The sequence below is a fragment of the Ovis aries genome, chromosome 3, assembly GCF_016772045.2.
Source record: "Ovis aries strain OAR_USU_Benz2616 breed Rambouillet chromosome 3, ARS-UI_Ramb_v3.0, whole genome shotgun sequence".
Taxonomy (NCBI): Eukaryota; Metazoa; Chordata; class Mammalia; order Artiodactyla; family Bovidae; genus Ovis; species Ovis aries.
This window is the reverse complement of record NC_056056.1, coordinates 43,250,379-43,274,999: the sequence shown is the minus strand read 5'-3', so window position 1 is coordinate 43,274,999 and position 24,621 is coordinate 43,250,379. Positions and strand designations below refer to the sequence as shown.

At 49.4% G+C, this 24,621-nt stretch overlaps 2 protein-coding genes and 1 long non-coding RNA gene across 12 annotated transcripts in view; 1 reads left to right on the top strand and 2 right to left on the bottom strand.

Moving 5' to 3' along the window:
• CEP68 (centrosomal protein 68) overlaps positions 1 to 22,971 on the top strand; it is a 26,791-nt gene extending 3,820 nt beyond the window's left edge. The window contains exons 2-8 of one of the 9 annotated variants that reach the window (XR_009599809.1): positions 3,452 to 3,536; positions 7,220 to 7,614; positions 9,216 to 10,715; positions 12,102 to 12,224; positions 14,890 to 14,986; positions 18,643 to 20,888; positions 22,064 to 22,173. Coding sequence is in view for 8 of the 9 variants with exons in the window: in XM_042245984.1 (XP_042101918.1) it covers positions 7,261 to 7,614; positions 9,216 to 10,715; positions 12,102 to 12,224; positions 14,890 to 14,986; positions 18,643 to 18,815; positions 22,064 to 22,219 (2,403 nt within the window). In the remaining variant the exon portion in view is untranslated. Of the gene's footprint in view, positions 1 to 3,451; positions 3,537 to 7,219; positions 7,615 to 9,215; positions 10,716 to 12,101; positions 12,225 to 14,889; positions 14,987 to 17,444 lie in introns of all 9 variants that reach the window. The other 8 variants (XM_042245984.1, XM_015094309.3, XM_042245985.1 and 5 more) reach the window with 8 other exon arrangements.
• Positions 391 to 9,265, bottom strand: LOC132659389 (uncharacterized). Its single transcript, XR_009599810.1, has 2 exons — positions 9,181 to 9,265; positions 391 to 8,980 (listed from the first exon to the last, which is right to left on the bottom strand). It is a non-coding gene; the product is annotated as an uncharacterized LOC132659389 (long non-coding RNA).
• The window catches only part of RAB1A (RAB1A, member RAS oncogene family), a 29,787-nt gene continuing 27,974 nt past the window's right edge, over positions 22,809 to 24,621 (bottom strand). Inside the window, 4 exon segments of one of the 2 annotated variants that reach the window (NM_001161862.1) lie at positions 24,424 to 24,431; positions 24,433 to 24,448; positions 24,450 to 24,467; positions 24,469 to 24,621. In NM_001161862.1, coding sequence (NP_001155334.1) covers positions 24,424 to 24,431; positions 24,433 to 24,448; positions 24,450 to 24,467; positions 24,469 to 24,621 — 195 coding nt within the window. 2 annotated transcript variants of the gene reach the window in all.

The window sequence follows — 24,621 nt, the reverse complement described above, 5'->3', positions numbered from 1 at the left end:
CTGGTAAGAATACTCTAGTGGGTCACCATTCCCTTCTCCACAGGATCTTCCTGACCCAGGGAACGAACCCAGGTCTCTGGCGTTGCAGGCAGATTCTTTACTGTTTGAGCTACAGGGAAGACCTAGGTGGGAACAGAGGGTCCACTTAATGGACATGTTCAGTCCCCATCATCCTCATACTCTGAGCTTCGTTGGTTGGCAATAATCTACTGCCAAGGAGGCCAGAGAGCTTGGGGTGGGGGGAGGGGTGGCTGGAAGCTCAGTTACGATCCTTGTAGATGTGGCAGTGCATCTCCTTAAAAGCCATCTGAAGACCTCTCGTGACAAGTTAAAAGATTGGCCTTGCTGTGAGGTTCTCTGTGGCCCCAGTCACAGAGAACACAGTTTTGATTTTTTTTTTTTAACTTCTTTATTAAGCTGGTTGCATAAAAGACATTGTATATTCTCATGTTACCAGTTCTTGTCATGAACAAAAGCAACAAAAATAGTGCAGTAGTAAGATGTGCTTCACGCACAGTCACACAGTCATAGGAGCTCAGGCCCCCGAAGGGGCTGCAGGGCTTGCGCAGCCGGGGAAGGAGCAGGTGGAAGGGGGTGGCTTTGAGCCATGGGCCTCCCAGTCTCAACCCTCCCGCACAGCGTTCCTGGCAGCCACCCCACTCTGAGGCCGGCCTGGGCCTCTTGTGACTGCCCCTCTTGTTGGCCTCCCCACATACGTCGTCACCTGCTTTCATACTGCCTCCCATGCCTGGACTGGCTTCTGCCTTTGAGCCCCTTTCTGCCATCCATCTAGTTCCCCCAGAAGCCTTCCAGCAAAACTGGCAGTGCTGGGCCCACCCCAGCGCCCCCTTTCTTCCTCGTGTGGAGGTTCATGTTGCTGGAGAAAGGGCAGCACGGAGAGCCTCTGTCTGCCTGTCCGGCCTGATTCTGCCGCTGTGTGTGCATGGCATTCATTGGCCACTTACACCTATGGCCTCCTACGAAAACAGCTCGGAGCTTGAGGGCTTCAGCCCCTGAACTGGTAGGGCTGGCTCAGGCAGCACCTGGCCTCCATGGCTGGCACAGGTACCCTCTGCGCACCCAGGTACAGAGATGGGTCCCACGCAGAACCTGGCTTCCTGGGCAGAGTTGCTGTAAATCAGATGGTTTGTGAGCTTGTGATTTAGAAATTCCTAATCAGAGGAGGATTGCCCCTTAAGTTGAGCATTTGTACATTTGAATGGTTTAGTTAAAAGAAGAACATAGCCAGCCCCCTTCAACCTCCCCCCCTTTCCACCCACATACAGACTTCCAAGTTCTCTGTTCTCCATCCTGGACAGGAGTGAGTGGAAGGAAGTCCTAGCAACTGTAACAGGCCTGCACAAGGAGTGTGCGGCCAGTACCAGAAAGGGTCAGATGTCCAGACTTAACCAGTTAGTGTGACCCCATACATGATATATGAGCATATCTTCGCTGTAGGGCAAGAGTAAGCCAAGCCTCCATCATTCCTAATTTCTTCTGGTAGGTCATACAGTCTCTGCGGGTCCTGGAAACTGACAGAATTCTAATACCAAACTCCAAGTGGTCCCTTTCCTGGAGTTTGCCCAAACTCATGTCCTTTGAGTTAGTTGATGCCATCTAACTATCTCATCCTCTGCCACCTGCTTCTCCTTTTGCTTTCAGTCTTTCCCAGCATCAGAGTCTTTTCCAAAGAGTCAGCTCCTCACATCAGGTGGCCAAAGTATTGGAGCTTCAGCATTAGTCCTTCCAATAAATATTGAGGGTTGATTTCCTTTAGGATGACTGATTTGATCTCCCTGCAGTCCACAGGACTCTCAAGAGCCTTTCAACACCACAGTTGGAAAGCATCAATTCTTTGGTGCTCAGCCTTCTTTATGGTCTATCACATCCATACATGACTCCTGGAAACCATCAGCTTTGCTTATATAGAGCTTTGCTGGCAGAGTGATGTCTCTGATGTTTAATATGCTGTCTAGGTTTGTCTTAGCTTTCCTTCCAAGGAGCAAGCATCTTTTAATTTAATGAACGCAGTCACTGTCCACAGTGATTTCGGAGCCCAAGGAAATATAGTCTGTCACTGCTTCTACTTTTTCCCCTTCTATTTGCCATGAAGTGATGGGACTGGATGCCATGATCTTAGTTTTTTGAATGTTGAGTTTTAAACCAGCTTTTTCACTGTCTTCTTTGACTTTCATCAAGAGGCTCTTTATTCCTCTTCACTTTCTGCCATTGTAGTCTGCATAGTCGTCTGCATATCTGAAGTTATTGATATTTCTCCCGGCAATCTTGATTCCAGTCTGTGATTTATCCAGCCTGGCATTTCACATGATGTACTCTGCATATAAGTTAAATAAACAGGGTGACAATCTACAGCCTTGTCATACTCCTTTCCCAATTTTGAAAGGGAAAATCAGACATGTTCCATGTCTGATGGTAACTTGTTTCTTGACCTGCATACAGGTATCTCAGGCGGCAGGTAAGTGGTCTAGTATTCCCATCTCTTAAAGAATTTTCCACAGTTCGTTGTGATCCACACAGTCAAAGGCTTTTTTGTAGTCAGTGAAGTGGAAGTAGATGTTTTCCTGGAATTCCTTTGCTCTCTCCATGATCTACTGAATGTTAGCGATTTGCTCTCTCATCCTGCAGCTCAAGTGGCTTGTCTCTTGACTTGGCCAAGCACAGGGCTGAACTGGTGTGTGCGGATCTTTCTCAGATGGGAGGCTTGAATTCATTGTTTCATTGTCTGTGCTCAGAGCCCTCCAGTCACTCAGTGCAATTTCTTGTCACTTTCTTGTTAGAAAGGCGGCTGACTGGGGCCTCTGCCCACCTAGGAGCTGCTGACCTCCCAAAACACTGTAAATACAGTGTGTGATCAGAGAGCAGGGACGACCCACAAAGAGTAGCAGATTGTTTAACGCTACTGACAGCATTGCACATTTTCATCTGAGCAGTCCATTTGGTGTTCTGGAAAGGAGGAAGCTTGTCTCACTGGAAGGAATCAAGCAGAATCCCCTTCTCCACCCTCACCCTCAGAGGGGTGAGAAGAAACGGGGATGTGTAAAATCCAGAATCTGTGTGGAAATGAGAGCTGGACTGTCATGCAGTGTTAAGATGCCCACCTGGCACTTTCCCCACAGAGTTGAGCCCTTTATCCATTTGCTTGGCTGATGATTGATGTTTTCAGCAGTCATTCCTTCAAGGAGTTTTCCCCATCCCAGTTGATTTCTCCCTTTTTTGTTTTCTGTAATACTTATGTACAATTTGGATTGAACACCCATGGTAGACTTTTTTCGTTTCACATAAATCTGCTTTAATTCTCATTAAAAAAAAAAAAAAGCTTTGTGGCACAGGGAAAATACACCTTGATTTGTTAGGCAGATTAATAAGTGAGATTATGAACAGACTATGTATCCAGACTGAGAAAATAACCACTTATAATCTGTCTTTTCAGAAGTACCATTTCTATGAAAATCACTGAATTTCAGACCTCTCCTGGTTGCTGAAGGACTTCTGGCGACACTGTTCACTTAGTTCAGGTTTGTATCTATACTTGAAAGTTACCTAGCGATATCTCCAGAGGGGCTTTTAATTCTAGCCCACCACTCATCCCCAGGATGAAGAGATACCTTCTTTTTGAATAGTGAAATCCAGGCAAGACAGATAAAAAACACATTGTTAAAAAAAGACAGAGATCATTTCTTTGTACCCCTCTGTTGCCCCAGCATCATCTTATTCCAGTCCCCTGTCATTAAGACCACATGCTTTAGTCAAGGGGGACCAGGAGAGTAAATATGGGTTAGCCACCCATCATGGCCTGACTCTGGCCATTGAGAGAATGTCTAGAAACGGAGCAAGAACATGGGGCCTCTGATTAGGTTCAGCCTTCACCCTAATTTTTCCAGCTGGTGGGCTCAGCTTGTTCCTATAATTGTGAAAACAGTTTGCTGGTCGTCGTCTTCATGTGCCGTTTCTTAAGTAGCCACTAGGTGAGGACGTGGCTCCGTGAAGGTCTTTCCCTGTGAGACTTGGTCCCTCACTAGTCTCTCCAACCCTCTTCTGCTTTGTGTGTCTGTTTTGTTCCTTGTTCCCCAGTTGGTTCATAAAGAGCTTGGGTTCTGGAGTCACTCAGGCCTGGATTTGACTCTGAAAGGTTTCCCAGCTCTGAAATTAGGATAAGAAGACCCACCTCCTGTGGGAAACTAGCATGCTTTCAGGCCACAGGTGGGAGTGTACCAGATTCCCCAAGTACCCGTGAGTCCCCTTCACCTCAGCAGTTTCCTCTGACTCTTGATACTGTGGGTGTGCTAGTACGTGTGCAGTGGTGTGTGTGTGCGCGCACGTGTGTGTGTGCGTGCTTGTTCATCTCAGCATTAGTAGCAAAAGGTTGGAAATCACAGAAATATCCACCAGTAGGTGGAATAAGCTAGCGTGCATCCTTACAGTGGAGTACAGTGCTGGGTGGGGGCAGAAAACAGGAGGCGCTCGCCGTGCACTGCTAAGGAAAGACCTCCCAGGTATTTCATTTGAAAAAAGACGCAAGATTCCGAACAGCGCGTCCTGTGTGGTTAACTACTTCCGTGTTAAAGGGGGCAGTGGGGGAAGATGAAATAAATTTTTGTGTTTGTCTACGTATACATCAAGAGATGAGAAACGCACACAGCATTAATTAGGCCTACCTGTTTTTTTGTGGGAGTATCTAGTGGTAAATATTTTTGCTTGATTTATATGAAAAATTGGCGGCTTCGTCTTCCTCTGTTGGACTCCTTTGCTCCTTGTAAGGTGCCTTGCTTCACTAGCTGAGTCTCCTCGCGGCGCCCCCGCCCCGCCCCACCCGTGTGCGCAGGCGCTGTGCACGAGCCCTGTGTCCTCTGGGGGGAGGGGAGGGAGACTTGCATGTGCAGCGTATTCTGTGTCTGAACCACATGTAGCCGGTTCAAGGCAGTCGTTCTTCTGATGAGTCCCTGTGCACGCCATGGCCATGAGACGGTGGTAAGTGTGCACATGACCTGTGTTCTGCTCTTGGCTTGCTGCTGACTGGAGCCTTGCCAGTCGGCCAGGCCGGGCAGGACACTCTTGTTTACCGGGCGCGCTGTCCCCACCAGTGGTGTTTCCGGTGTGAGGGCCGAGCAGGATGAGCCCCCTCCGTGGCCGCCTCCACCTGCTCAGGCCTCCCTGCTGCCCCAGCACCTCCTGTTGCCATCAGTGCTTTCTTGTCTCTGAGGAAACGAGGCTGTTTCTGGCCAGGTTTTAGCTTTGAGGTTGGCAGTGCATTCCAGGCAGCTGCCCAGATCCTGGGCGCTTGCGCTCCCTTGCCTCCCTGTTCAGTCCTCCTGGAGGTCTCCTGCCCGCCTTATCCCAGCCTCCTCCAGCCCTGGCTCCCAGCAGAGCCCTCACCTGTGCACTCATGCTCAGGGTCCCCCTCTGTGGTCCCTGAAGCTCCTGTTGCAGTGGCTCTGTTCTCAGATCCAGCTCCCAGGTCGTTCCTTCCCTCGCCCCGAGGGCTCACCCTGGTTCTCCCCTCGCTGCTGCCTGTGTACTTCTCTGTTGTTGTCACATGCGTGTATGCCTTGTGACCACTGCCATTGTCATCCACCCGGACTTCCACGGCTTCCCTCGGTTACCCGTTAATTGCAGCCCAGGTCAGCGGGAGGACAGTTGGTGCCGTAGCCCTGGCCATCCTTGGAATGAGAAGTGCCCACCTGCTCTACAGCCCAGGGTGTGGCTTCCCGACTGCCTCTCCTTTTCCGGCAGAGCAGGCACTGTGGGAGCCCTGCGCTCAGCCACAGCCTCAAGTAGAGCAGTCAGAGCCAGGCTGGAGCCGCTTGCCTGCTGCTGGGCTGTGGTGACGGCAGCTGCTGCAGCGCTGGCGCAGGGAGGGCCCCAGCCAGGCCCCTGGTCCCGTGCGGCTGGGCCAGAGGGACAGGTGGCTGTGTGTTCAGTCACCCAGTCATGTCTGACTCTTTGCAACCCCAAGGACTGCAGCACACCAGGCCTCCCTGCCCCTCCCCATCTCTTGGAGTTGGCCCAAGTTCATATCTATTGAATCAGTGAAGCCATCTAGCCATCTCATCCTCTGTCACCCTGTTCTTCGGCCTTCAGTCTTTCCCAGCATCGTGGTGTTCTCCAGTGAGTCGGCTGTTCGCATCAGCTGCCCAAAGTATTGGAGCTTCAGCATCAGTCCTTCCAGTGAATAGTCAGGGTTGATTTCCTTTAGGATTAACTAGTTTGATCTCCTTGCTCTCCAAGGGACTCTCAAAGAGTCTTCTCCAGCACCATAGTTCAGAAGCATCAATTCCTCAGTGCTCTGCCTTCTTTATGGTCCAGCTCTCACATTCCATACATGACTGCTGGAAAGACTGTAGCCTTGACTATGTGGACCTTCGTCAGCAAAGTGATGTCTTTGCCTTTCTACACGCCATCTAGGTTTGTCACAGCTTTCCTGCCAAAAAGCAGTTGTCTTCTAGTTTCATGGCTACAGTCACCATCTGCACTGATTTTAGAGCCCAAGAAGAGAAAATCTGTCCCTGCTTCCACATTTTCCCCTTCTGTTTGCCAGGAAGTGATGGGACTGGATGCCATGCTCTTAGGTTTTTTTAATATTATGGCTCAGACAGCAAGGGTGACTTTAGGCAGGACCAAACCTTGACTCAGGCTTCCCAGTGTTCGTGGTAAAGAACCCACCTGCCAGTGCAGGTAGACATAATAGACGTGGGTTCGATTCCTGGGTGGGGAAGATCCCCTGGAGGAGGGGATGGCAACCCACCTCAGTATTCTTGCCTTGAGAATCCCATGGACTAGAGGAGCCTGGTGGACTATGGTGTAGGGGGTTGAAAAGAGTCAGACACAACTGAAGCGACTTAGCACACAGCACAAAGCTTGACTCTGGTTTGGACCTGGGTTGACCCTCCTGGGCATCTGTTGGGTCTCAGGGTGCATCCCGGGGTGCAGGTGTTTACAGTTGGCCTAGCCCCTTGCTGGGGGCAGGTTTGATAGGATGGGCTCTGGCCACATAACAGCAGAGGACAGGATAACAGCTCCTGCATCCCCTTTGGAAGGGTCTGGAGCTGAGGAAAAGCCAGACCTCTGTTTTTCTTTGAAGAAGTAGCCATCATTTGTTCTTTTGGCCAAAAAAAATTTGTCTTAACCATTAAGAAATGAAAGGTTTCCTGGTCATGGAAGCAGGAAGTTTATCTTTCTCTCTCCCGTTCCCATCTTGTAGGAGCTGAAGCTTCAGCAGAGCCCTGACCCAGGGACATCTCAATGGCCCTGGGAGCAGAAAAGGCAGAGGGGGAGGCATCCTCAGACACGAAGGCCCCTTCCTGTGGGAGCTGGAGCCGCGGGGAGCAAGAGCTGAGTCCCGCAGGGCCTGTGCTCGGGGAGCAGCCGCCACGCCTGGAAGCTGAGGGAGGACCCGCCTCTCCTGTTGCGGGCACCGAGGGGCTCCCTGGCCCTGCCTGCTATGGTGGGGTTGGCCCTGGCCCCTCCAGAGCCTGCCAGCCACCAGCGAGCGGGGCCAGCAGGGAGCCAGCAGCTGGTGGGTCTAAGCCTACTTTTGGTTGCATGCCTTCTCCTGCTGGCCTGGAGACTGGTGATCTGCCCTCTGCGGGAAAACAGGTAGGCACCAGGGTAGTGGGGCTGTCCTTTGAGAGTCCACTCCAGCACTGTCTCACCATCTTACAGCTTCCCCAGCGCCCATGTGAGGCAGGGAGGTAGGAGAGCTCAGGTAGCTTGGATGTGCTGATTTCTGTTCTGCAGGTTCACAGACAGGTGGGCTCAGCAGATAGCTCTGTCCACAGCATCTCCTCTTCCTCAGGAGTGTGACTGGTGACCTTTTGAGGATTAGGGATGCTGTGACCAAGACATCCTGCCCAGAGGGCAGGCAGGGGAGCCCCAGTGGGGGAGCCGTGTCCTGTGTTCAACTTGGTGACGTGGAGGCTTTCCGGGGCCCTTGGGGAGATGGGAAGAAGGGTCCAGGAACATGGGCTCCTGGGGGCTGTACCCCACTAGGCCCTTGGGCGCCTGGCAGCACTGTCTCTGGGCAAAGAGGATTTCAGGGGCCTCCTGAATACAGGCAGCCTCACTTAGAGGGTGTCATGTGGAGCAGGAGCCCTGCCTGTCTCTGACCTCGGGCGAACCACTGGATCTGGCAGGCCCTCAGGACAGTTGGGGAGGTTGCCTGATCGACCTGTCCCTCCCAGCTCCGACAGCCTGTGGTGGTCTGCCTGCCAAGACCTTTCACGGTGGCGGCTCTGATCTGTGCCGTGTCATCGTGGCACTGGCTGCCACGTGCTGCTGCCCGGAGCCCTGTGACATGAGGAGGTTGTAAGCATGACTGCCTGGGAGAAGACAGAGGCTAGGCCCACCTGCTGGGGGCCGGGGCACGGTGAGGCTCAGGGCACCTGAGTCAAACTCGGTGAGGTGGGCGGCAAGGGAGCGAACAGAGATGGGCTGTTTGTGAGTCTCAGTCTGCTGCTTGCTGCGGCGCTGCTGTTTGTTGAGCTGTCATTGTTCACCCTGGAGCTCGTTTAATCCGCATAGCCTGAGGAGGCGGTCACCAAGCCCGCTTTGCAGGTGAGGGAAGTGAGGCTCAGAAGTGAGAGAAGTGAGTCTGGGAGCTGGCAGCTAGCGGGTGGCCTCAGGGCTGTCTGGTTCCAAAGCCCACACCCTAACCTCTAGTGCCATCCTGCCTCCCTGAGGGTGGTCTCTTCACGGAGCTGATTAAAAGTCTGAGTGAGGAGGCTGGGGTGAATGACTCATTTTGCCACTGTTGAGTCACCGCTGGGTGTGAGCCGAGCCGGGTGGGGCCTGGTGGGCTGCCTGACTGCCAGGTTCGGGTGTGTGTCCTGTCAGCAGCAGAATTACTGAGGTCCTGCTTGCCCAGAGCACGCTTCTCAGAGGTTAGGCAGTGTGTTCCAGCTTCAGCACGACAGAGCTATTTGAGTTCTGCTCGCTCCCGAAGGAGGCATCTGTGCAGGAAGAACTGGGGAAGAACGGTGGTAGGGGTTAGGGGGATCAGCTCCGGAAGGACTGTCTGCCCCCCTCGTCTCCATCTCTAGCCGCACCCTCGCTGTGTCTGACTCTCGCACAGGTAGCAGGCTCTTTTCAAGAACTTTTCCTCCGGGTCATCTGGGTCCCCAAAACCTCCCCAGAGTTGTCCCCAAAGAGAAAAGTCTGGCTCACCTGTTTGACCTTTTCCTTCCCTCCTGTCACTGTAGATGGAGGAGACCAGGCTTCCTGTCCCGGAGGCGCTGCCTCGGGCTCGTGCCATTCCCAGAGCTGCTGCTGTTTACTCGGGACACGATGCTGACACCGAAGATGACCCGTCCCCTGTGGAGTCCCCGCAGGTGCCAGACCTCTGCCCACAGTCTCCCATCTCAGGCTTCCCGTGCCCGTCGAGGAGGAGGTCGGCCGTGAGCCCAGGGACGCCCGCGCCACCGTCTTCCAGTTGCAGCGTGTCCGCCTCCTCCCCAGGCAGCAGTCTCCAGGATCACCAGGAAAAGGCAGAGCCTCAGAGTGGCTGCCTCGCCAAAGTCTCCTCCTCCCTGGAGCTGCCTGTCCCGCCATCAGCGCCCTCGGTGGTAGGCCCTGGGCCTCAGCTCCAGTGGTTGCCCCAGCCTGTGTCCTCAGCGGGGGATGCCCCCGGGCTGGGCAGGAGACGCCTCTCCTTCCAGGCCGAGTACTGGGCCTGTGTGCTGCCCGATTCCCTGCCTCCCTCCCCAGACCGCCGCTCCCCGCTCTGGAACCCGAACAAAGAGTACGAAGACCTGCTGGACTACACCTATCCCCTCAGGCCCGGGCCCCGGCTCCCGAAGCAGCTCGTGGCTGAGCCCGTCCTGCAGGACTCGGGCATAGACCTGGATAGCTTCTCTGTCTCCCCGGCAAGCACCCTCAAGTCACCCACTAACGTCTCCCACAGTTGCCCACCAGCCGAGGCTGCTGCCCTGCCGTTCTCTGGGCCCAGAGAGCCAAACCTTAAGCGGGGGCCCTCTGGAGTACCCCAGAAGCAGGGTGGTGTGGGGTTAGCATCTTGCAGCCCCTTTGCCTCTACCCCCAGAGCTCCAGGTGGTAGGACCACTCCTTGGGTGAGCAGAGAGCCAGCCCGGAGGAACCTGAGGGACTGGCCACCTGTGGGCAGGCACCTTGAGCTGGGTTCTCCACACCTGAGGACAAGGGACAGAGGGTGGTCCTCACCCAGGCTGGAGAGGGAGAAGGGGGCCAGCCAGGGCCTCGGGCGCCTCACCTGCACGGAGTCTGGATGGAAACCCCAAGAGGAGGTGGAAAGTGACGACGAGTATCTGGCCCTACCCTCTCGGCTGACACAGGTTTCTAGCTTGGTTTCATATCTGGGCTCCATTCCCACCTTGGTGCCCCTGTCCACGGATGCTGCCGAAGGGCAGAGCTCCCTGGACGTGTCGGACAGTGATGGGCCAGCTTCCCTCCCGTCAGACTCCAGCCAAAGCCAGCTTCCCTCCGGGGCTACCCTCAGAGGGTCCTGGAGCGCTGAGGACCAGAAGCACTGTTTGCTGCGCTCCCTCATCCATGCAAGGCGCTCTGCCGGGGAGGGCAGCCTGGTGAGCGGCCAGGCCCTGGGAGTCTCCTCTGGACCAGTGAGAACCCGCGCCTCCTGGTCGGCAGTGTTGGATCCAGATGCTGAAGGGCAGCCTCCCAGGAAGGGCGGAGAGCAGGGAAGAGAGTCCCTCGTGCAGTGCGTGCAGGTAAACTCGGTGTCTTCGGCAGTGTTGCCTTCTTCCCCTGTCCACTGACCTCGTAGTGAAGCTTGGTAACACTGAGCACTTAGGTGCCAGGCACTGTACTGCGCCTTCTGTCCCGTCCTGATGACTACTGGCGTGCTCTTGTCACTGCTGGAGGAAAAGGCAATGAGATGTTAGGTAACCTGCGCCTTCACGGTCAGTGAGAGTAGAGCCTGTGCTGCTAATCAGTCCCCAGGCTGCTTGACCTTGAGGATCAAGAGGCCCTCTGCACAAGAGGGCCCTGTGCTCAGATGCCTTAAGGAAGTAGAGGCTCAATAAAAGTGTTTTCTTGGCCAAAAGATTTCCCAGAGCTTTAATTTGACAAAAGCCTGTACCTGCAGATTTGAGAGTGTCCGGTACACTATTGCCTAGACTTGTTAGACTCGTGGACCGTGTGAGAATGTCAGGAGGTGGAGCTAATACTGCATGGAATAGGGCTGTCAGTGTCAACTCTCCTGGCTCCATCTCTTTAGTTTGCTTGTTGGTAGGATGTGGAGCTTTGCCTCTTTGGTCTTTGTGTGGGTTAAATGAAATATTCCATGTCACGGACCTTGCACAGTCCCTCACATAAGGATGTTCAGGTGTGCAGCTGTCCACTCACTGGCAGAGCCCAGGGCCTGCCTCCTGCCTGAGCGCCCAGAAATGTGTCCACAGGGCAGCAGGGCAGCCAGTCGAGGGCTGTGTCCCCAGGAGTGACATCACAGACATTTTCTAGCTCTCAAGGAGGGCTTTAACCTGCCCCGTGGTGTCGTGTGGACTTTATTTGTACCGTGGAGCAGGTGGTACAGGTGTTAGCATGTGGAAGAGCGAAACTGGGCTACAGGCCTGGGCTCACAGCCCCTGGTGAGCGGCTGGCAGGAGTCTGGGGCCCGGCTCCCTGGGCGCGTAGGAGCCGCACAGGGACAAGCAGCTTCAGTTCAGTTGTTCTCAGGTGTAGGATCAGGTCAGTCTTGGTCACGGTCCCATATCCTATGTCCACATCTTCCCCAGGAGCAGTTCTATAGTCAGTACAGTGCTGAGCGAGGAACTGATCTCTGTGTCAGGCAGGTCCCTTTTGGGCTGCTCTTTCCCCGCCACCCTCTCCCTTCGCGTGCCCTCCTCTGTCCCTGCACACAGGCCTGGCCCTTCCCAGACTGAGCGGACACAGCCAAGGTGAGCCCTCCATGTACTCCTGGCAGAAATCTGGAGTCATGGGGTGGGGACAGACCGGGAACAGAGAGGAGACAACGCCTTGGTGGGGAATGCTCTGGAAAGGTGCAGCCTGTAGCCTGGGATCCCCCAGATATTTTTAGCCTGTGAAAATGTAGCCTGCGGTTCCACGGGTGACACACGATTTATTTGTCTACACAGACATTTTGTTGTCAGCTGGAAGAGCTGATCCACTGGCTGTATAACGTTGCAGACACTACTGACCACCTCACTGCACCCAGATCCAGCCTTACAGGCCTCAAGTCTTCTCTGCAGCTTTACCGGGTAATAAGTGGTCCTGGTTTCTGACTGTTCACTCACTAGAGTGGTAGTAAGTTACTTGATTAGAAGGTAAAAGTTCAAATGACTGATGCACAGTATGTCATGATCCATTGACTTTTTCCTGAAATCTAATCGGAGAGCCTCCTGGAAACCGAATTCTTTTCAAATCCTCAATGCTGAAAACTAACGTGTGAGTTACTTCCCAGACCAAGTAGAGCTTGAGGAAAGTGCATTTTATCTGTCTTCAATCCAGAATACTTCAGGATTGTTTGCAGTGTGATTTTCCAAATGTGTCAGGTTTCCCTGATAGCTCAGTTGTTAAAGAATCTGCCTGCAATGTAGGAGACTCTGGTTCAGTTCCTGGGTTGGGGAGATTCCTTGGAGAAGGGCTAGGCTACCCACTCCAGTATTCTTGGACTTCCCTTGCGGCTCAGCTGGTAAAGAATCCACCAGCAATGTGGAAGACCTGGGTTTGATCCCTGGGTTGGGAAGATCCCCTGGAGAAGGGAAAGGCTACCCACTCTAGTATTCTGACCTGGAGAATTTCATGAACTACAGTCCATGGGGTCACAAAGAGTTGGACACAACTGACTCACTTTCCAAATTCTCAGGGATTGATAAGCAGAGATCTTCATTGTTAGGAAATCACAAGACTATTGAAATTAAGTAAAATTAAAAGGTTTAAGTTTTTCAGTTCTGGCCACATTCCAAATGTTTGGTCATCACATTTGTCTGGTGGCTACCATATTGAATAGAGCCTTTAGAACATTTCCATCATCACAGAAGACTGTTGGACAGCCCTGACTGGTATTTTTAGGGCTTGAGCTGAATTGCACTGACTCCAGAATACACACAAGGCATTTTGATGGTATTTAAACCAAAATATGACCCAGTTTGCTTCTCAAGGTATTCGGGGGAGGGGGGTGTAGGGGTTACCTCTTTTTAGATTTTGTTATTTTAACGATCTTTTTGTGGGTCTTGGTTAACTTTGTAATGGGTGTATTTTGTGACATTTTGTGCTGTTCTGGCATAATTATCAGTAGGCCCTCTTCATTCTCAGAAGTGTTCTGAATTGGATGATAAAGTATCAGTCGATACTGATAGTCACATCAACTGAGCCCCCTGCTGGCTTACAGCACATCTGTCTGGTTGACCAAGTCTTTCTGTCGCCTCTTCCGGAGGAGCAGGGGTAGTGTTTGTGGCCTGAACTTGTGCTTTAGTCCAGTTTTCTGGGACAGTTCTTTGAATAGGAGTGTGATTTACTTGTGACCAAGCCAGGGCCACACCACCCAACTCAGAGCTCCTTCCACACCCAGGCAAGGGGGGACCCTTTGTTTTCCAACTTGGAGCCAACTAAAATTGAGGGGCAAAGCCTTGCCTGGGTGGGCCAGCTGCTCTACCCTCGTGGGAATGCTGCTTCCTGCTGAGTGGAGGGTGGTTGCCAGAGTTCCTTTCCCAGAGCACACTTGAGAGAGGAGAGGAAGGCTGAGCGTGATGGCCCGCCCCCAAGAGGCCCAGGGCAGCACCACCGTAGAGAGAGGGCACTGCTTAGAGTTTGGACCTACTGGGGTGGCCGTTCCAGAGGGTCCCCGCCCCACTCCCCTCATAACAGGTGTCTCACAGCAGCTCTGTTCCACCACTTTATCCCTCCTCCTGTCCTCTGCGTGTCTCTGCTGCCAGGCCGGTCACATGCACCTGTCTTGCTTTGTGGGTAGAGCTGAGAGCTGAGCTGGGAGTCACTGCCGGTTAGCGAAGCCTAGCCCGCTTGTGTCGTCCACACAGCTGTGTCACCAAGTGGGGCCTCACTCTCAGCACTGCTGCACACAGAATGGTGCCTGGCTCACGCCCACATGTGAGCTACCTGGAGCCTACTTAGATACCAGACATAAGCACGTGTACGTTGGTTCACACGTTTCACTTGTGACCCTGTCTTGTGTATTTTGTCTTAACACAGTGGGTTTGTGGCAGCATATAAACTGCAGAGTACTAAAGAAGAAAATCATAAGTACAGGTAATTAGGGCAAACAAAAACAAGACAGGGATATAGTAAATCCAAAAGTAAAACTGCAGCTTCAGAATGTGAACTGCACCCTGTGCTGAAGCTGGTCATGGATGTGACTTTACATCTTAGCAGCTGAAGGAAAAACCAGAAACGGCTACAAGGCTTGGTACTATAAGGGGAAAAGAAATCAGCTGTTCAAGAGACTCACAGCTTCCCTGACGCCGTCCCACGGCCTCAAGTCCACAGAGAGCGGGACAGGGAGGACGTGGGGCAGGCTGCAGCTGCCTGTGGCCACGCTGAAGGCACCTCTTTGGCTCTGCGGGCCCACTAGAATGGAAGACCGTCTCAACAGGCCCGTGAGCTTAAAGGGGACCCTGTGAGGTGTAGCCCACACAGGAATCCCTGCCTCCAGGCTGTTCAGGAGCCAGGTTCTGCCAGGGAAAAGAAAACTCTGCTTTTGTCAAATTGTAAACAGAAAAAAAGGATTGACTCTGGGTTTGCCTTGGGCTCAAAGAAGATGAGGTTAAACTACTGCAGTTTACCTGGGGAATCCTGAAGACTGGGTGGGTTAAAGGGGAGTCCAACTACCAAACAAAAGATCCTTGTTAATGACTTTCGTGAAATGGTAATGAAGCTTTTTCCTGTTTTTTTCTATTATGCTCTAAGCAATTTAAGAAAGATATAGATGAACACCAGTCCCTGACGGAGAGTGTCTTACAGAAAGGGGAAATCCTGCTTCAGAGCCTGCTGGATAATACCCCAGGTGAGATGCTTGGGTTTTGAATTTAGCCGGTGCTTAATACCTCTCAGTGCAAGTCTGGGACCCACTATGTCACCAGGCGGAGCCTGTAGTACAAGAATCCCTCGTGTCCACACCCATTGCCTTTGATTACCACAGTCGACTGCCAGCTTCTCGCATCTTCAAGGCCCCACAAACACGTGATGAGGCAGTCACAGCCCTGCGGGTGTGAGAAGTCAGGCACTGAGCCTGCAAGAAAGATGCACTTGTTTTTCTTTAATATGTGTTTGGCTGTGCTCAGTCTTAGCAGCATGCAGGAGCTTTAGCTGCAGCGTGCGAACCTTGCTGCTGCATGTGGGATCTAGTCCCCTGACAGGGATCAAGCCAAGGCCCCTGTATTGAGAGCACAGAGTCCCAGCCACTGGACCACCGAAGTCCCAAGAACAGTGCTCTTTAAGCTTCTGCCTCTCCTTGGTGGAGTCCTTGGGGGGCATGCTGGCTTTAGACCAGCTCCCCTTAGCTTAGGGGAGCCAAGAACACAGTGGGGAGCCTGCAGGGCTCCCTTCCTTTTGCCCTGCAGGCTGAACCCCTCTCTGGTTATCTGCTTTGGGGGAGGATTTGTTCCAGGACCTGAGAGCAGTCGATCTGTTCTTTGGGAAGAGACTGACGGAAGAAGTGAACTGATGAGAAGGGGACAGGTGGACGGTGGTACACAAACGAAGCTTGAGCCCCTTTCGCAGGATGGATTCCCAGATTAGAAAGGTGTGAAAATCAGACTCAAGAGTGCATCTCAGGGTGCAGGTGTTTACAGCTGGCCTTGCCCTTGCTGGGGGCAGGTATGATAGGATGAATATGACAGGGGAATGCTAAGGTGAAGCAAGGAATTGAGGGGCCCCTCAAAGCAGTCCCTATGTTTCTTTAAGACTGAGCAAGCAAGTGCTGAAAAAGCCCATCTGTGTTTTGCCTCAGTTTTGGAGTGAAGTGGGATTTCCACTGGAAGCAAAACAGTGTAAACAAAAGTGGGCAGGATCCACTGGCCTGAGAAGGGAAGAGGTGGCGCTCTTCTGACCAGCAGTGGTGGGTGGTGTGTGGTAGGGAGGTGGCGCAGTGTCCCAGCCTGAGCACCGCTGACTCGCTGGGCCGTGTGACGCTTTGCCGTGAGGACAGCTGTCCTGTTGCTGCACCATGTTTATCAGCATCCCTGTCCTCTGCCCATTAAACGCCAGTAGTAAACCTCCTCAGTTTTGACAACCCCAGACATCTCCAGACACTGCCAGATATCCCCTGGGAAGGAAGAAACAACCAGGACTGAAAACTGAGCGTGGCAGAGGGGTTTTGCTGGGGGGAGCCACTGAAGGGTTTCAGCAGGCATGACTTACCCATTGTCAGTCACGTGAGCCCACAGCAGTCCCTTGCCCTTGGGACACCTTTGCTTTGGCTCATCCACTGTGCTCTTGGCATTAAGAGTTTTAAAATTTTTATTGGGGCAGAAATTTGGTATGCCAAGCTCTTTTGCCACTTGTTATACCAGCACTGTCTTGAGTACTATGTGCCAGACACCATGCCAGAGCCGTTGACATTTTTTCCATTTAATCACAGCCCCATGAGGTGGATAGTTGATACTCACTTCACAGAGCGGTGGATCTGCATGGGGCCGCTGGGCTCCAGTCCCTGTGTGCTAATTCCCGACTCAGGCTCCTGCACCTCCACACACACACAGCAGCATAAAGACCTCAGTGCCAGGAAGTTTCCTGGAGGCCACATGTTAACAGTGGGCTTCTTAAAAGCTACGAGTTGTTCTTGGACCTTCATTTAAAAATCGACTCAGTAGTACTTCTCAGTACTTAATCGGTAATGATGTCCCACTTTGCTCTTCTCTCCAAAGGAGTCTAGAGGTATTTTACTGCCTAAATAAGAGACTTTTTTTTAGGGAACTCTCTGGTGGTCCAGAGGGGAAGAGCTGGCGCGCTCACTGCTGTGTGCCCAGGTTCAATCTCTGATTGAAGAACTAATACCCCACAAGCTGTGCATGGCCAAAAAAAAAAAAAAAAAAAAAAAAGATGCTTTGGGATATTCTGTGGTTTTCAGATCTGTATCCAGACTCATTCAGATGGACACCATGCCCCTCCCAGTTCTCTGTTTGGACTAATCTGTGAAAACCACAGGTTCCCCTAGACATCCACAGGGTCTTCAGCTAGGGGCACAACTCTTCCCTCCAGATCACACTGTCAGAGTCAGTGGAGCCCGAGCATAGACACCCCAGTCCCCACAAACTTCCTCAGAGCCCGCTTTCATCCTCAGCCACAGGCAAAACCTGAGGGACAGGTCAATCAAGTTAATTCCTTCCAAATGTGTTCATCTCAGCCTCCAGCTAACGGGTTTTCCTTTGGTCATCTGGCAAGTTTTCACTACATTTTGACCTGGTCACCTTGGTGCATGAAGTAACAGTCCTGCCTTACGCCCTAACTCCTCATTATCCTAGATCAGACGACTAGAACCTATTGACATCGAGCTGAACCAGGCCCCTGTATGCATGTATTCAATGAAAACATCGAAGTCTCAACTGGGAAAGAGAATTTCATCACTGTTCCAGCTCTCCTTTTGTTTGGCCCCAACCAAATGTTCTAACATTTTAAAATAAAAGTTCAAAAAACAAAGGCCCCCTGAATTCCACTGACCCCACACAGGACTGTTCACATGACTGGTGAACTTGGAGGAGAGAACCACCCCTCGCCCTTGCAGGTGAGCTGTGCCGTGCCCTGGCTGCGCTCCTCAGCCTGCCCTGCTGGCCGTTCTCAGGTGTCGGTCGGCACTTCGCCCTGATGCTGCTGCACCGCTGTCGCTTCCCTAGGGGCTGACCTCCACAGCCTGTTCCTCCTTCCACCCATCCGTCAGCATCCTCTGCAGAGAACACAGCTTCCCCTTTCCCTTCCTCTGCTCACAGATGTTGCAGCTGTGGCAGGAAATTAGGGAGAGGGTGAACACAGCTGATAAAAGGCACAGGAAGCAAAAGCAGCCTGTGTGTTTAACAAAGGAAGTTGAAGTTTTTAAAAGAAAAGCCTGCTGTGTGTGATGCACTCTGAACCTGGCCCCTCCCTCCCTCAAATACTTGGGCTATAGAGGTTAGAATCTTGGCCTCATGAACCATCTTGTGTTAGCCTACTTTGAGGTAATTTTCTCTTGAAGTCTATTTAGGACCCACCAAAAAGGGTTCACAAGCGATCCCATGTTACGTTACCATATCACCCATATATGTGCTAAATGACAGTCCCACAGCCAACAGAAGCTGACAGGATCTGGCAGCAGGACCCAGAGTCCTCATGGTGGCCTGCTGTTTTTATTTCAGGCTTCAGCCCCACAGGATCTGGGTGTGAGCCAGGGGTCTTATCTCTAAAAGTCAGATAATACCAGTCATCAGACAACCATGTCTCGTGCATTTTTGTGAATTGTGTAACTCCACAGAGTGGAGCCAGTGAAACAATTCAGCATCAATCACAAGTTAACATAGATTCCGCACTGCAATTCAGTCTGCAGTGCAGTTCAGTCCAGGGGAGTATTTTTTTCTAAGTGGACATTGTGAAACTGGCCATGTTCCTGCTTTCTGCTACACCCTGGTATGTTCCTTGAAGGTACACTTGTGTTGTCTCTTTGGCCTTACTGCTTTAAAACTCATTTGTTAGTGTTAAAGGATGTCCTGGGCAGGATCTCTAGGCAGCCCAGCGCGCTGGAGAGGCACGCGGATCACCTGTACGACACCATCTTGGCCTCCCTAGACACACTGGCCGGCTGCAGCCTCACCCCTGACAGCACGCCAACGGCACACAGGAGCGCCGGTGTGAAGGGGATTAGCCTGGTAAGTAGAGCAACCCCAGAGGAGAAAATTTGTCCTCAGACCCCAGTGCCTGATTCTGGAACAGAGTTTCTGCTGTAATAGTTGGCTGTTTCTTAGAAGCTGCTTCAACTAGAAAAGCTACTGAAACAAATGAGAGGCTGGGAGAAGCCCCTGGAACTGAGCTGCCATTGCCAGGAAGTGGGGCGGGGGACACTTTCTGTGATGATGAAAGCAGCACGTTCCATTGCTCACTTTCAGCCTTGTGCCTGCTGAGGACCAGGGTGCTCTGTGCTTCCATCTTAAATGGCCGACGTGCCACCCCTCCCCACCCATGGAAACGACTGGAATTTACCTGTACCAACTTTCTTATGTCTGCACATGTACTTCTCTGGTACAGGCTGCCTCTATCCTGTAGGGTCTTCCCACCCAGCTCGTGTGGTGCTCCATCTGTAAGCAGCTCCTGACAGTGCCACGTAGCCACAGGGATCCTGAGTTACAACTCCCCACACCTTCTTTTCCTGAAAACGCTCTCTGTAAGCGTCACACACCATTCCGCTCCAAGAAAGGGCCAGGGGATGGATAGATGGGAGCACCAGGCCTTGGAGATGTCACAGATAGCAACAGAAGCTGGGAGCAAAGAGGGACTGCTGCCCACGGTGGGGCTACCATATGCCGCCACAACGAGCACGCTTCTTCTGAAACTTCTACAGCCGAAATCTGGCGTTTAACTCAGATTTCCTGGGAGAGAATTCACTGTAGATAAACGAAGGTAAGGGGTAAATCTAGGTATGTCAGGAGCCAGGGAGTCCCTGTATTTGCATTAAATAAATCTAGATAGTCATTTTAATTCTAAAATGAATGCAGATGATTGCCATGTCACTTCCTCCGCAGCATTCTGCCTGTAACATGCTTCTCTTTCTCTTTAGGCATCTTCTCTGGATGAGATGTAATAATCTGTCAGTCAAAATGTGGCTATTGGGAAACTTTCGGAAGTCCTTGTGAGAGCCATTTAATATTGAAACCAAGGGGGAAATGTGACTCTATTGTGCTAGCTTTAAAATGCCTTTCTCTTCCCTGAAAGTAAGGGCTGTTGAGTTACTGTTTTTATTTAAATGAGTTCTTTCCAGTTAAGGTTTTCCTTTGGTGCTTCTCTACAAAGAGCATGTAGCTTTGCAGTTGTTGATAAAATAATGCGAATGAGGCTTACAGGATTTCCTCTCCCTCCGTCCAGTTAAAAAGAGGAGATGGAACTCCTAAACTAGTCCATGTACGGAGATCATTTAAAGAAAGCTGGTATGAGAAAGAAGGTACCCAGTACTTGGTATTCTCAGACATACAAGAGGATCCAAGAGACATGACTAAGCTTATAAATCACTCTTTGAAGAATGTAGAAGCCACTCAAACTCTCCAAATTAATAGAAAGTTTTGAACAAATAGAACCTCTGCAAATTATTTTGAGCTGCTAAGATACCTTTTATCATCTTAAGTGCTCAGGGCTCCATCTGCCTGCCTAACATTTTAAAGGAGAATGTGATAGGGGCTTAAGAAGCTGCCATTGAGCCCACTAATGACCTGCCTTCAGGGTACCTCCAGGAGGAGGCATCCTCCACTCCTCCCTGTGAAGAGTCAGAAGGGCATGGATAGGCTCACACAGCCTGGTTAAATAGCTATAGAAGTGAAGGCTGTTCATGGTGAGGGGCAAAGGGATTTCTTTGTTGCTTTGGGAGCTGACATGTGAATACCTTGGGCGGGGGGGCCAAGGAGCAACCATTTAAAGCCAGCTCTGTAGCTTTTTAAAGTAAAATGATTGGCCATTGCTGGTAACCACACATTCTGCAAAAAACAAGTGCTTTAAAAATGTTTTATTGGGCTGTGAATGTACACGGAAGGAGGAAAGCACTTTCCCTGTTTACTTGTATTCCAGTAAGCTACGACCTGAGGAAAGGGTTCTCCGCACTCAAATATGTGGTAAACACTTCAGGAAAGTCAAAATCCTTTCTCAAACTCTAGGTTCTCACTTGATGGAGGGTGCTTAAGAAAGGAAGATAACTTTCATTTATAAAGAAATGGACAAATCACCTGAACCCAGAGCAGGTAACATTGGAACAGTTACTCTCATAAAGCAGTCTTCTGATATCCCTCAGAATAAAATACTAAATAGAAAATTATCCTCTTTAAGAGAAGTTTAGAACTTAAAGCTGAGCAACTTAACACCATCTCATCCATCTCTGAACCAAAATCCTCAAGAGTTTAAACTGGAAAATAAGCTGTTAATAAGTTTTAATGTTTAAAGATTTTAATTCTAAAGGGAAACTATAAAATTCAGTAACAGTTATATAAAGTGGAGTATTTCAAATGCCTCTGCCATTCTAGTATTTATCAAAATGCTTAAAGGCATAATTTTGATTCTGCTGTCTCAGTTTTAGTCTTGGTTCTGGACATAGATTTAAAAAGACAAAACACCTTCCTAGCAGATTATTATATATGTAAAATAGTCTTAAAGGCCTTAATTGGCAAAGAAGGCATATCTAAAAGCCTCTGTTCTTATTTCACCTTCTCTTGATGTGACTATAAATTGGTACATGCCTTTCCAATGAGTGTATTACAGGATAAGCCCTTGGGAGTTAAACCCATTTATTTACTGACATTTTGCTAGGCATGAAAATGCCTTAACTAGTTAGCAAAAAAACTGTTTCTATAGGGTTGTCATCTTCAAAGTGACCAATGGCATTTTACAGTAGTTGAATGCTGGAAGTGCCATTCGATCTAATAATTAGCTTCAGCCGACGGAAATTTTCAGACTATTTTATTTCAGAGTACCCTATTTTGTAAACTATTCCTTTTACAAAGCAATGATCTAAAGATATTTTTGTTCACTTCCTTTGCCTACTCTGGACCTACTCATGAATGTCACTGAAGAGTATCAGCACAGCTATTAATGGTATCTTCGGCAGTGCTATAGGTTTAAGACCTCCCTTAAAACTCAAGCGGAAATCGTTTCTGACTAGGCAGATGCTGCCAGCAGCATTTCGTGAGCAAACACGGCCAGGTTTGCTTCTAGCGGCCCAGCTGGCCAGTGCTCTGTGGTACACATAAGCCTTAAGGACAGCAGTGGCTCACAGTGACTCATCATGTAGTTACAAAACCCCAAGTTTACCTGTAGTATAATTCCCTAGTAGTCCCCTTAAAGTAGTAGAACTTAAGTCCACAGGAAAGTGGCAGTACTGGGAGCTAGACTGGCAGTTTCAAAACCTGGGTTCTCGTTGCAGCTCCATGGCTTAAGCTCATCTGCAAATAGACCGTGTCAGTACAATGCTATTTTGAAGCTGAAATGGGAACACAAGGGCAGATGTGAAACATGCTGCAGTGACAACACACACGCTAAAGGTAATTTTGGTCCAAAGTCAAAAAAAGTCATTGCTTAGGCCAGAATGGCCATCATTCTGCAAGGATTTCCAGAGACTGACTGCATAGGTTTAGAACATGGGAGCTAATTCATAGCAACCACTTACGAAATACAGCAAGCAATAATTCCCTTTACTGAGTGAATGGATTATTAAAAGCCCATAATGTAGCTTGAAATATTTGTACTTGAAAATGGGGGTAGGAATGGGAGTATTTTCCCCCCAAACTGCATTTATTAAGCGAGTAGTGAAGCATGCTGAAACATCTTGTCCCAGTCTTGACTACCACATGGAAAAGAACACTAGAATTTTCAAAAATAAATATGTAAATATGCTTACACCTCAAATTCACATAATTTTTTTGCTGACTCACCAAGAAAAAGCTGACAGTTTGAACAACTTGCTTGTGTAAAACAAGAGAGCATTACATTGTCTGAAATTTGTATCATCTACTTTAAAAATGTTTCTAAATTATTTGTTTGTACTGTATTGATAAGGCAAAAAAAAACCTTTTGAAGCATTTAAAAAAATTCACCCAAATCGACTATTGGTAGCTTGAGGAGTTTTTCAGTTGCCTTATGTGAAGATGAATAGACCCAACAAGCACATCTATAATACAAAGTAAACTGTGATTTTATTGTGAAATTCTCATAGATGGAAAATTAAATTGAATATTTATTCTGTCCATTTCATTTTACAATAATCTTACCACTTATTTTTGTACCATGTATTTCAATTGCCTGTTTAGTGAAAATAAAGAAACCTATAATTTTTGGCTTGTTTTTAGTTTAAATTTTATCACTGAATTAAAGACCCCACCATAAAATGTGTAGCCAACAGCCACATCCCACGCCCCTAAGTAAAGAATATTTTGGTTACTATTTCAACCCGAAGGAAACAATCTTTGACTTCTACCACCGTGAAATGCCAGAGCTGGCAAAAGATTTTTGTTCCCCCACAATAAAAACAAACCCTAGGATCTTTAACCAAGTTAACAAATTTTTCACATGTGCAAAATTCAACTGAAATAAATATTTCTCATTTACTACTCCCACCCAGCATTCATGTTTTCAGCTAATTTTAAGGGACATATTTTCTAAAATTAGGGCAAATAGTAAATTTCCTGCTTCCTACTTCAATGTTTTAACTCATTTCCAACCTAAGGTATACAATTGCGGAGAATAAAACAGCTGACATCTGACTCCAAACATGGAAGAAACAATATAAGCACACGTGTTAGTCTGCCAATTAAGGAAAGGTGTTTTCCACCTCTACCACAGAAGAATCAAATGTTGATCAATGAAGCCATTTCAAATGGTTCTAGAGAAGGATCAGAGATAATAGGCTAGGGAGCATACATTCTAAAACTTATTTTCATACAGTTTAATCTCCCTGAACCACTAAGCTTGGTTAAATCCCTGTGCAGCACACAAGCCTCCCTAGGTCATTTACTGGGTATATTATCTGGAAAGCATATTGGATGCTGCTCTAAGATAGGTCTACAATGCCCTGGTTGCACACACAAATGGCTGTTTTGAGTATAATGCAAGGCTCTATTTCCCTTTAGCCATAAGAATTGAAACAATACTTATCACCATACAGTTTGATATTACTTCCAATAAGTACAATATTTATTAAACATATCTTCAGTTGTTTTGTTACATAGTGTGCAACAAATTACAATATTCTGCAGCCACAAATTATATGCAGAGTATGAAGAAACTATTAATCAGATAGTGTAATCTTTCCGTTTATAACTCTACAAGGAAGAACTAGCAAATCAGATCTTACATATAACATCTCACTAAACTTTATGCATGGAAAGTGACAGACACTGGTTGTGCTGTTTGATACAAAATGGCTGAACTTCATCTTCAGAAGACTAAACCTGACATCTAAACATGCCAATATAAACATCAAAACAAAATATATTCTAACCAACCACGGGAAACAGTCTGATATCAGGAAAGCAACAAGGATTACACACATTATTTTATAAACCAGCACACAAAGGTTTAAAACAGTTCTGAAAATGAAGTTAGCTGTCTTGAGTCAAGGGAATAAAAAAAAAGTCAGTATTGACCATTTACAATCTCTGACCTTTGTGGAGACGGTAAGAATCTGTTGTAGTGCAGCTACATACAGTACAATTCAGGCAATTTTGTTTTTTTCACTTGGGTTCAGATTGCAAATTCATTGCTGTGAGAAAAGGACGGAGGCAAATTTTAGCAGCAACCTCCACCTGACTGCTTGACCGGAGTGCTCTGAATTTTAACATTGGACTTCTCGGCACCACCAGCTGTTGCTCCAGGACCCATTCGCTTTTTAATCTCAGCTGCCATCGTCATGAAAGACTGTTCTACATTCGTTGCATTCTTAGCACTGGTTTCCAAAAATGGAATTCCAAGGGAATCAGCAAATTC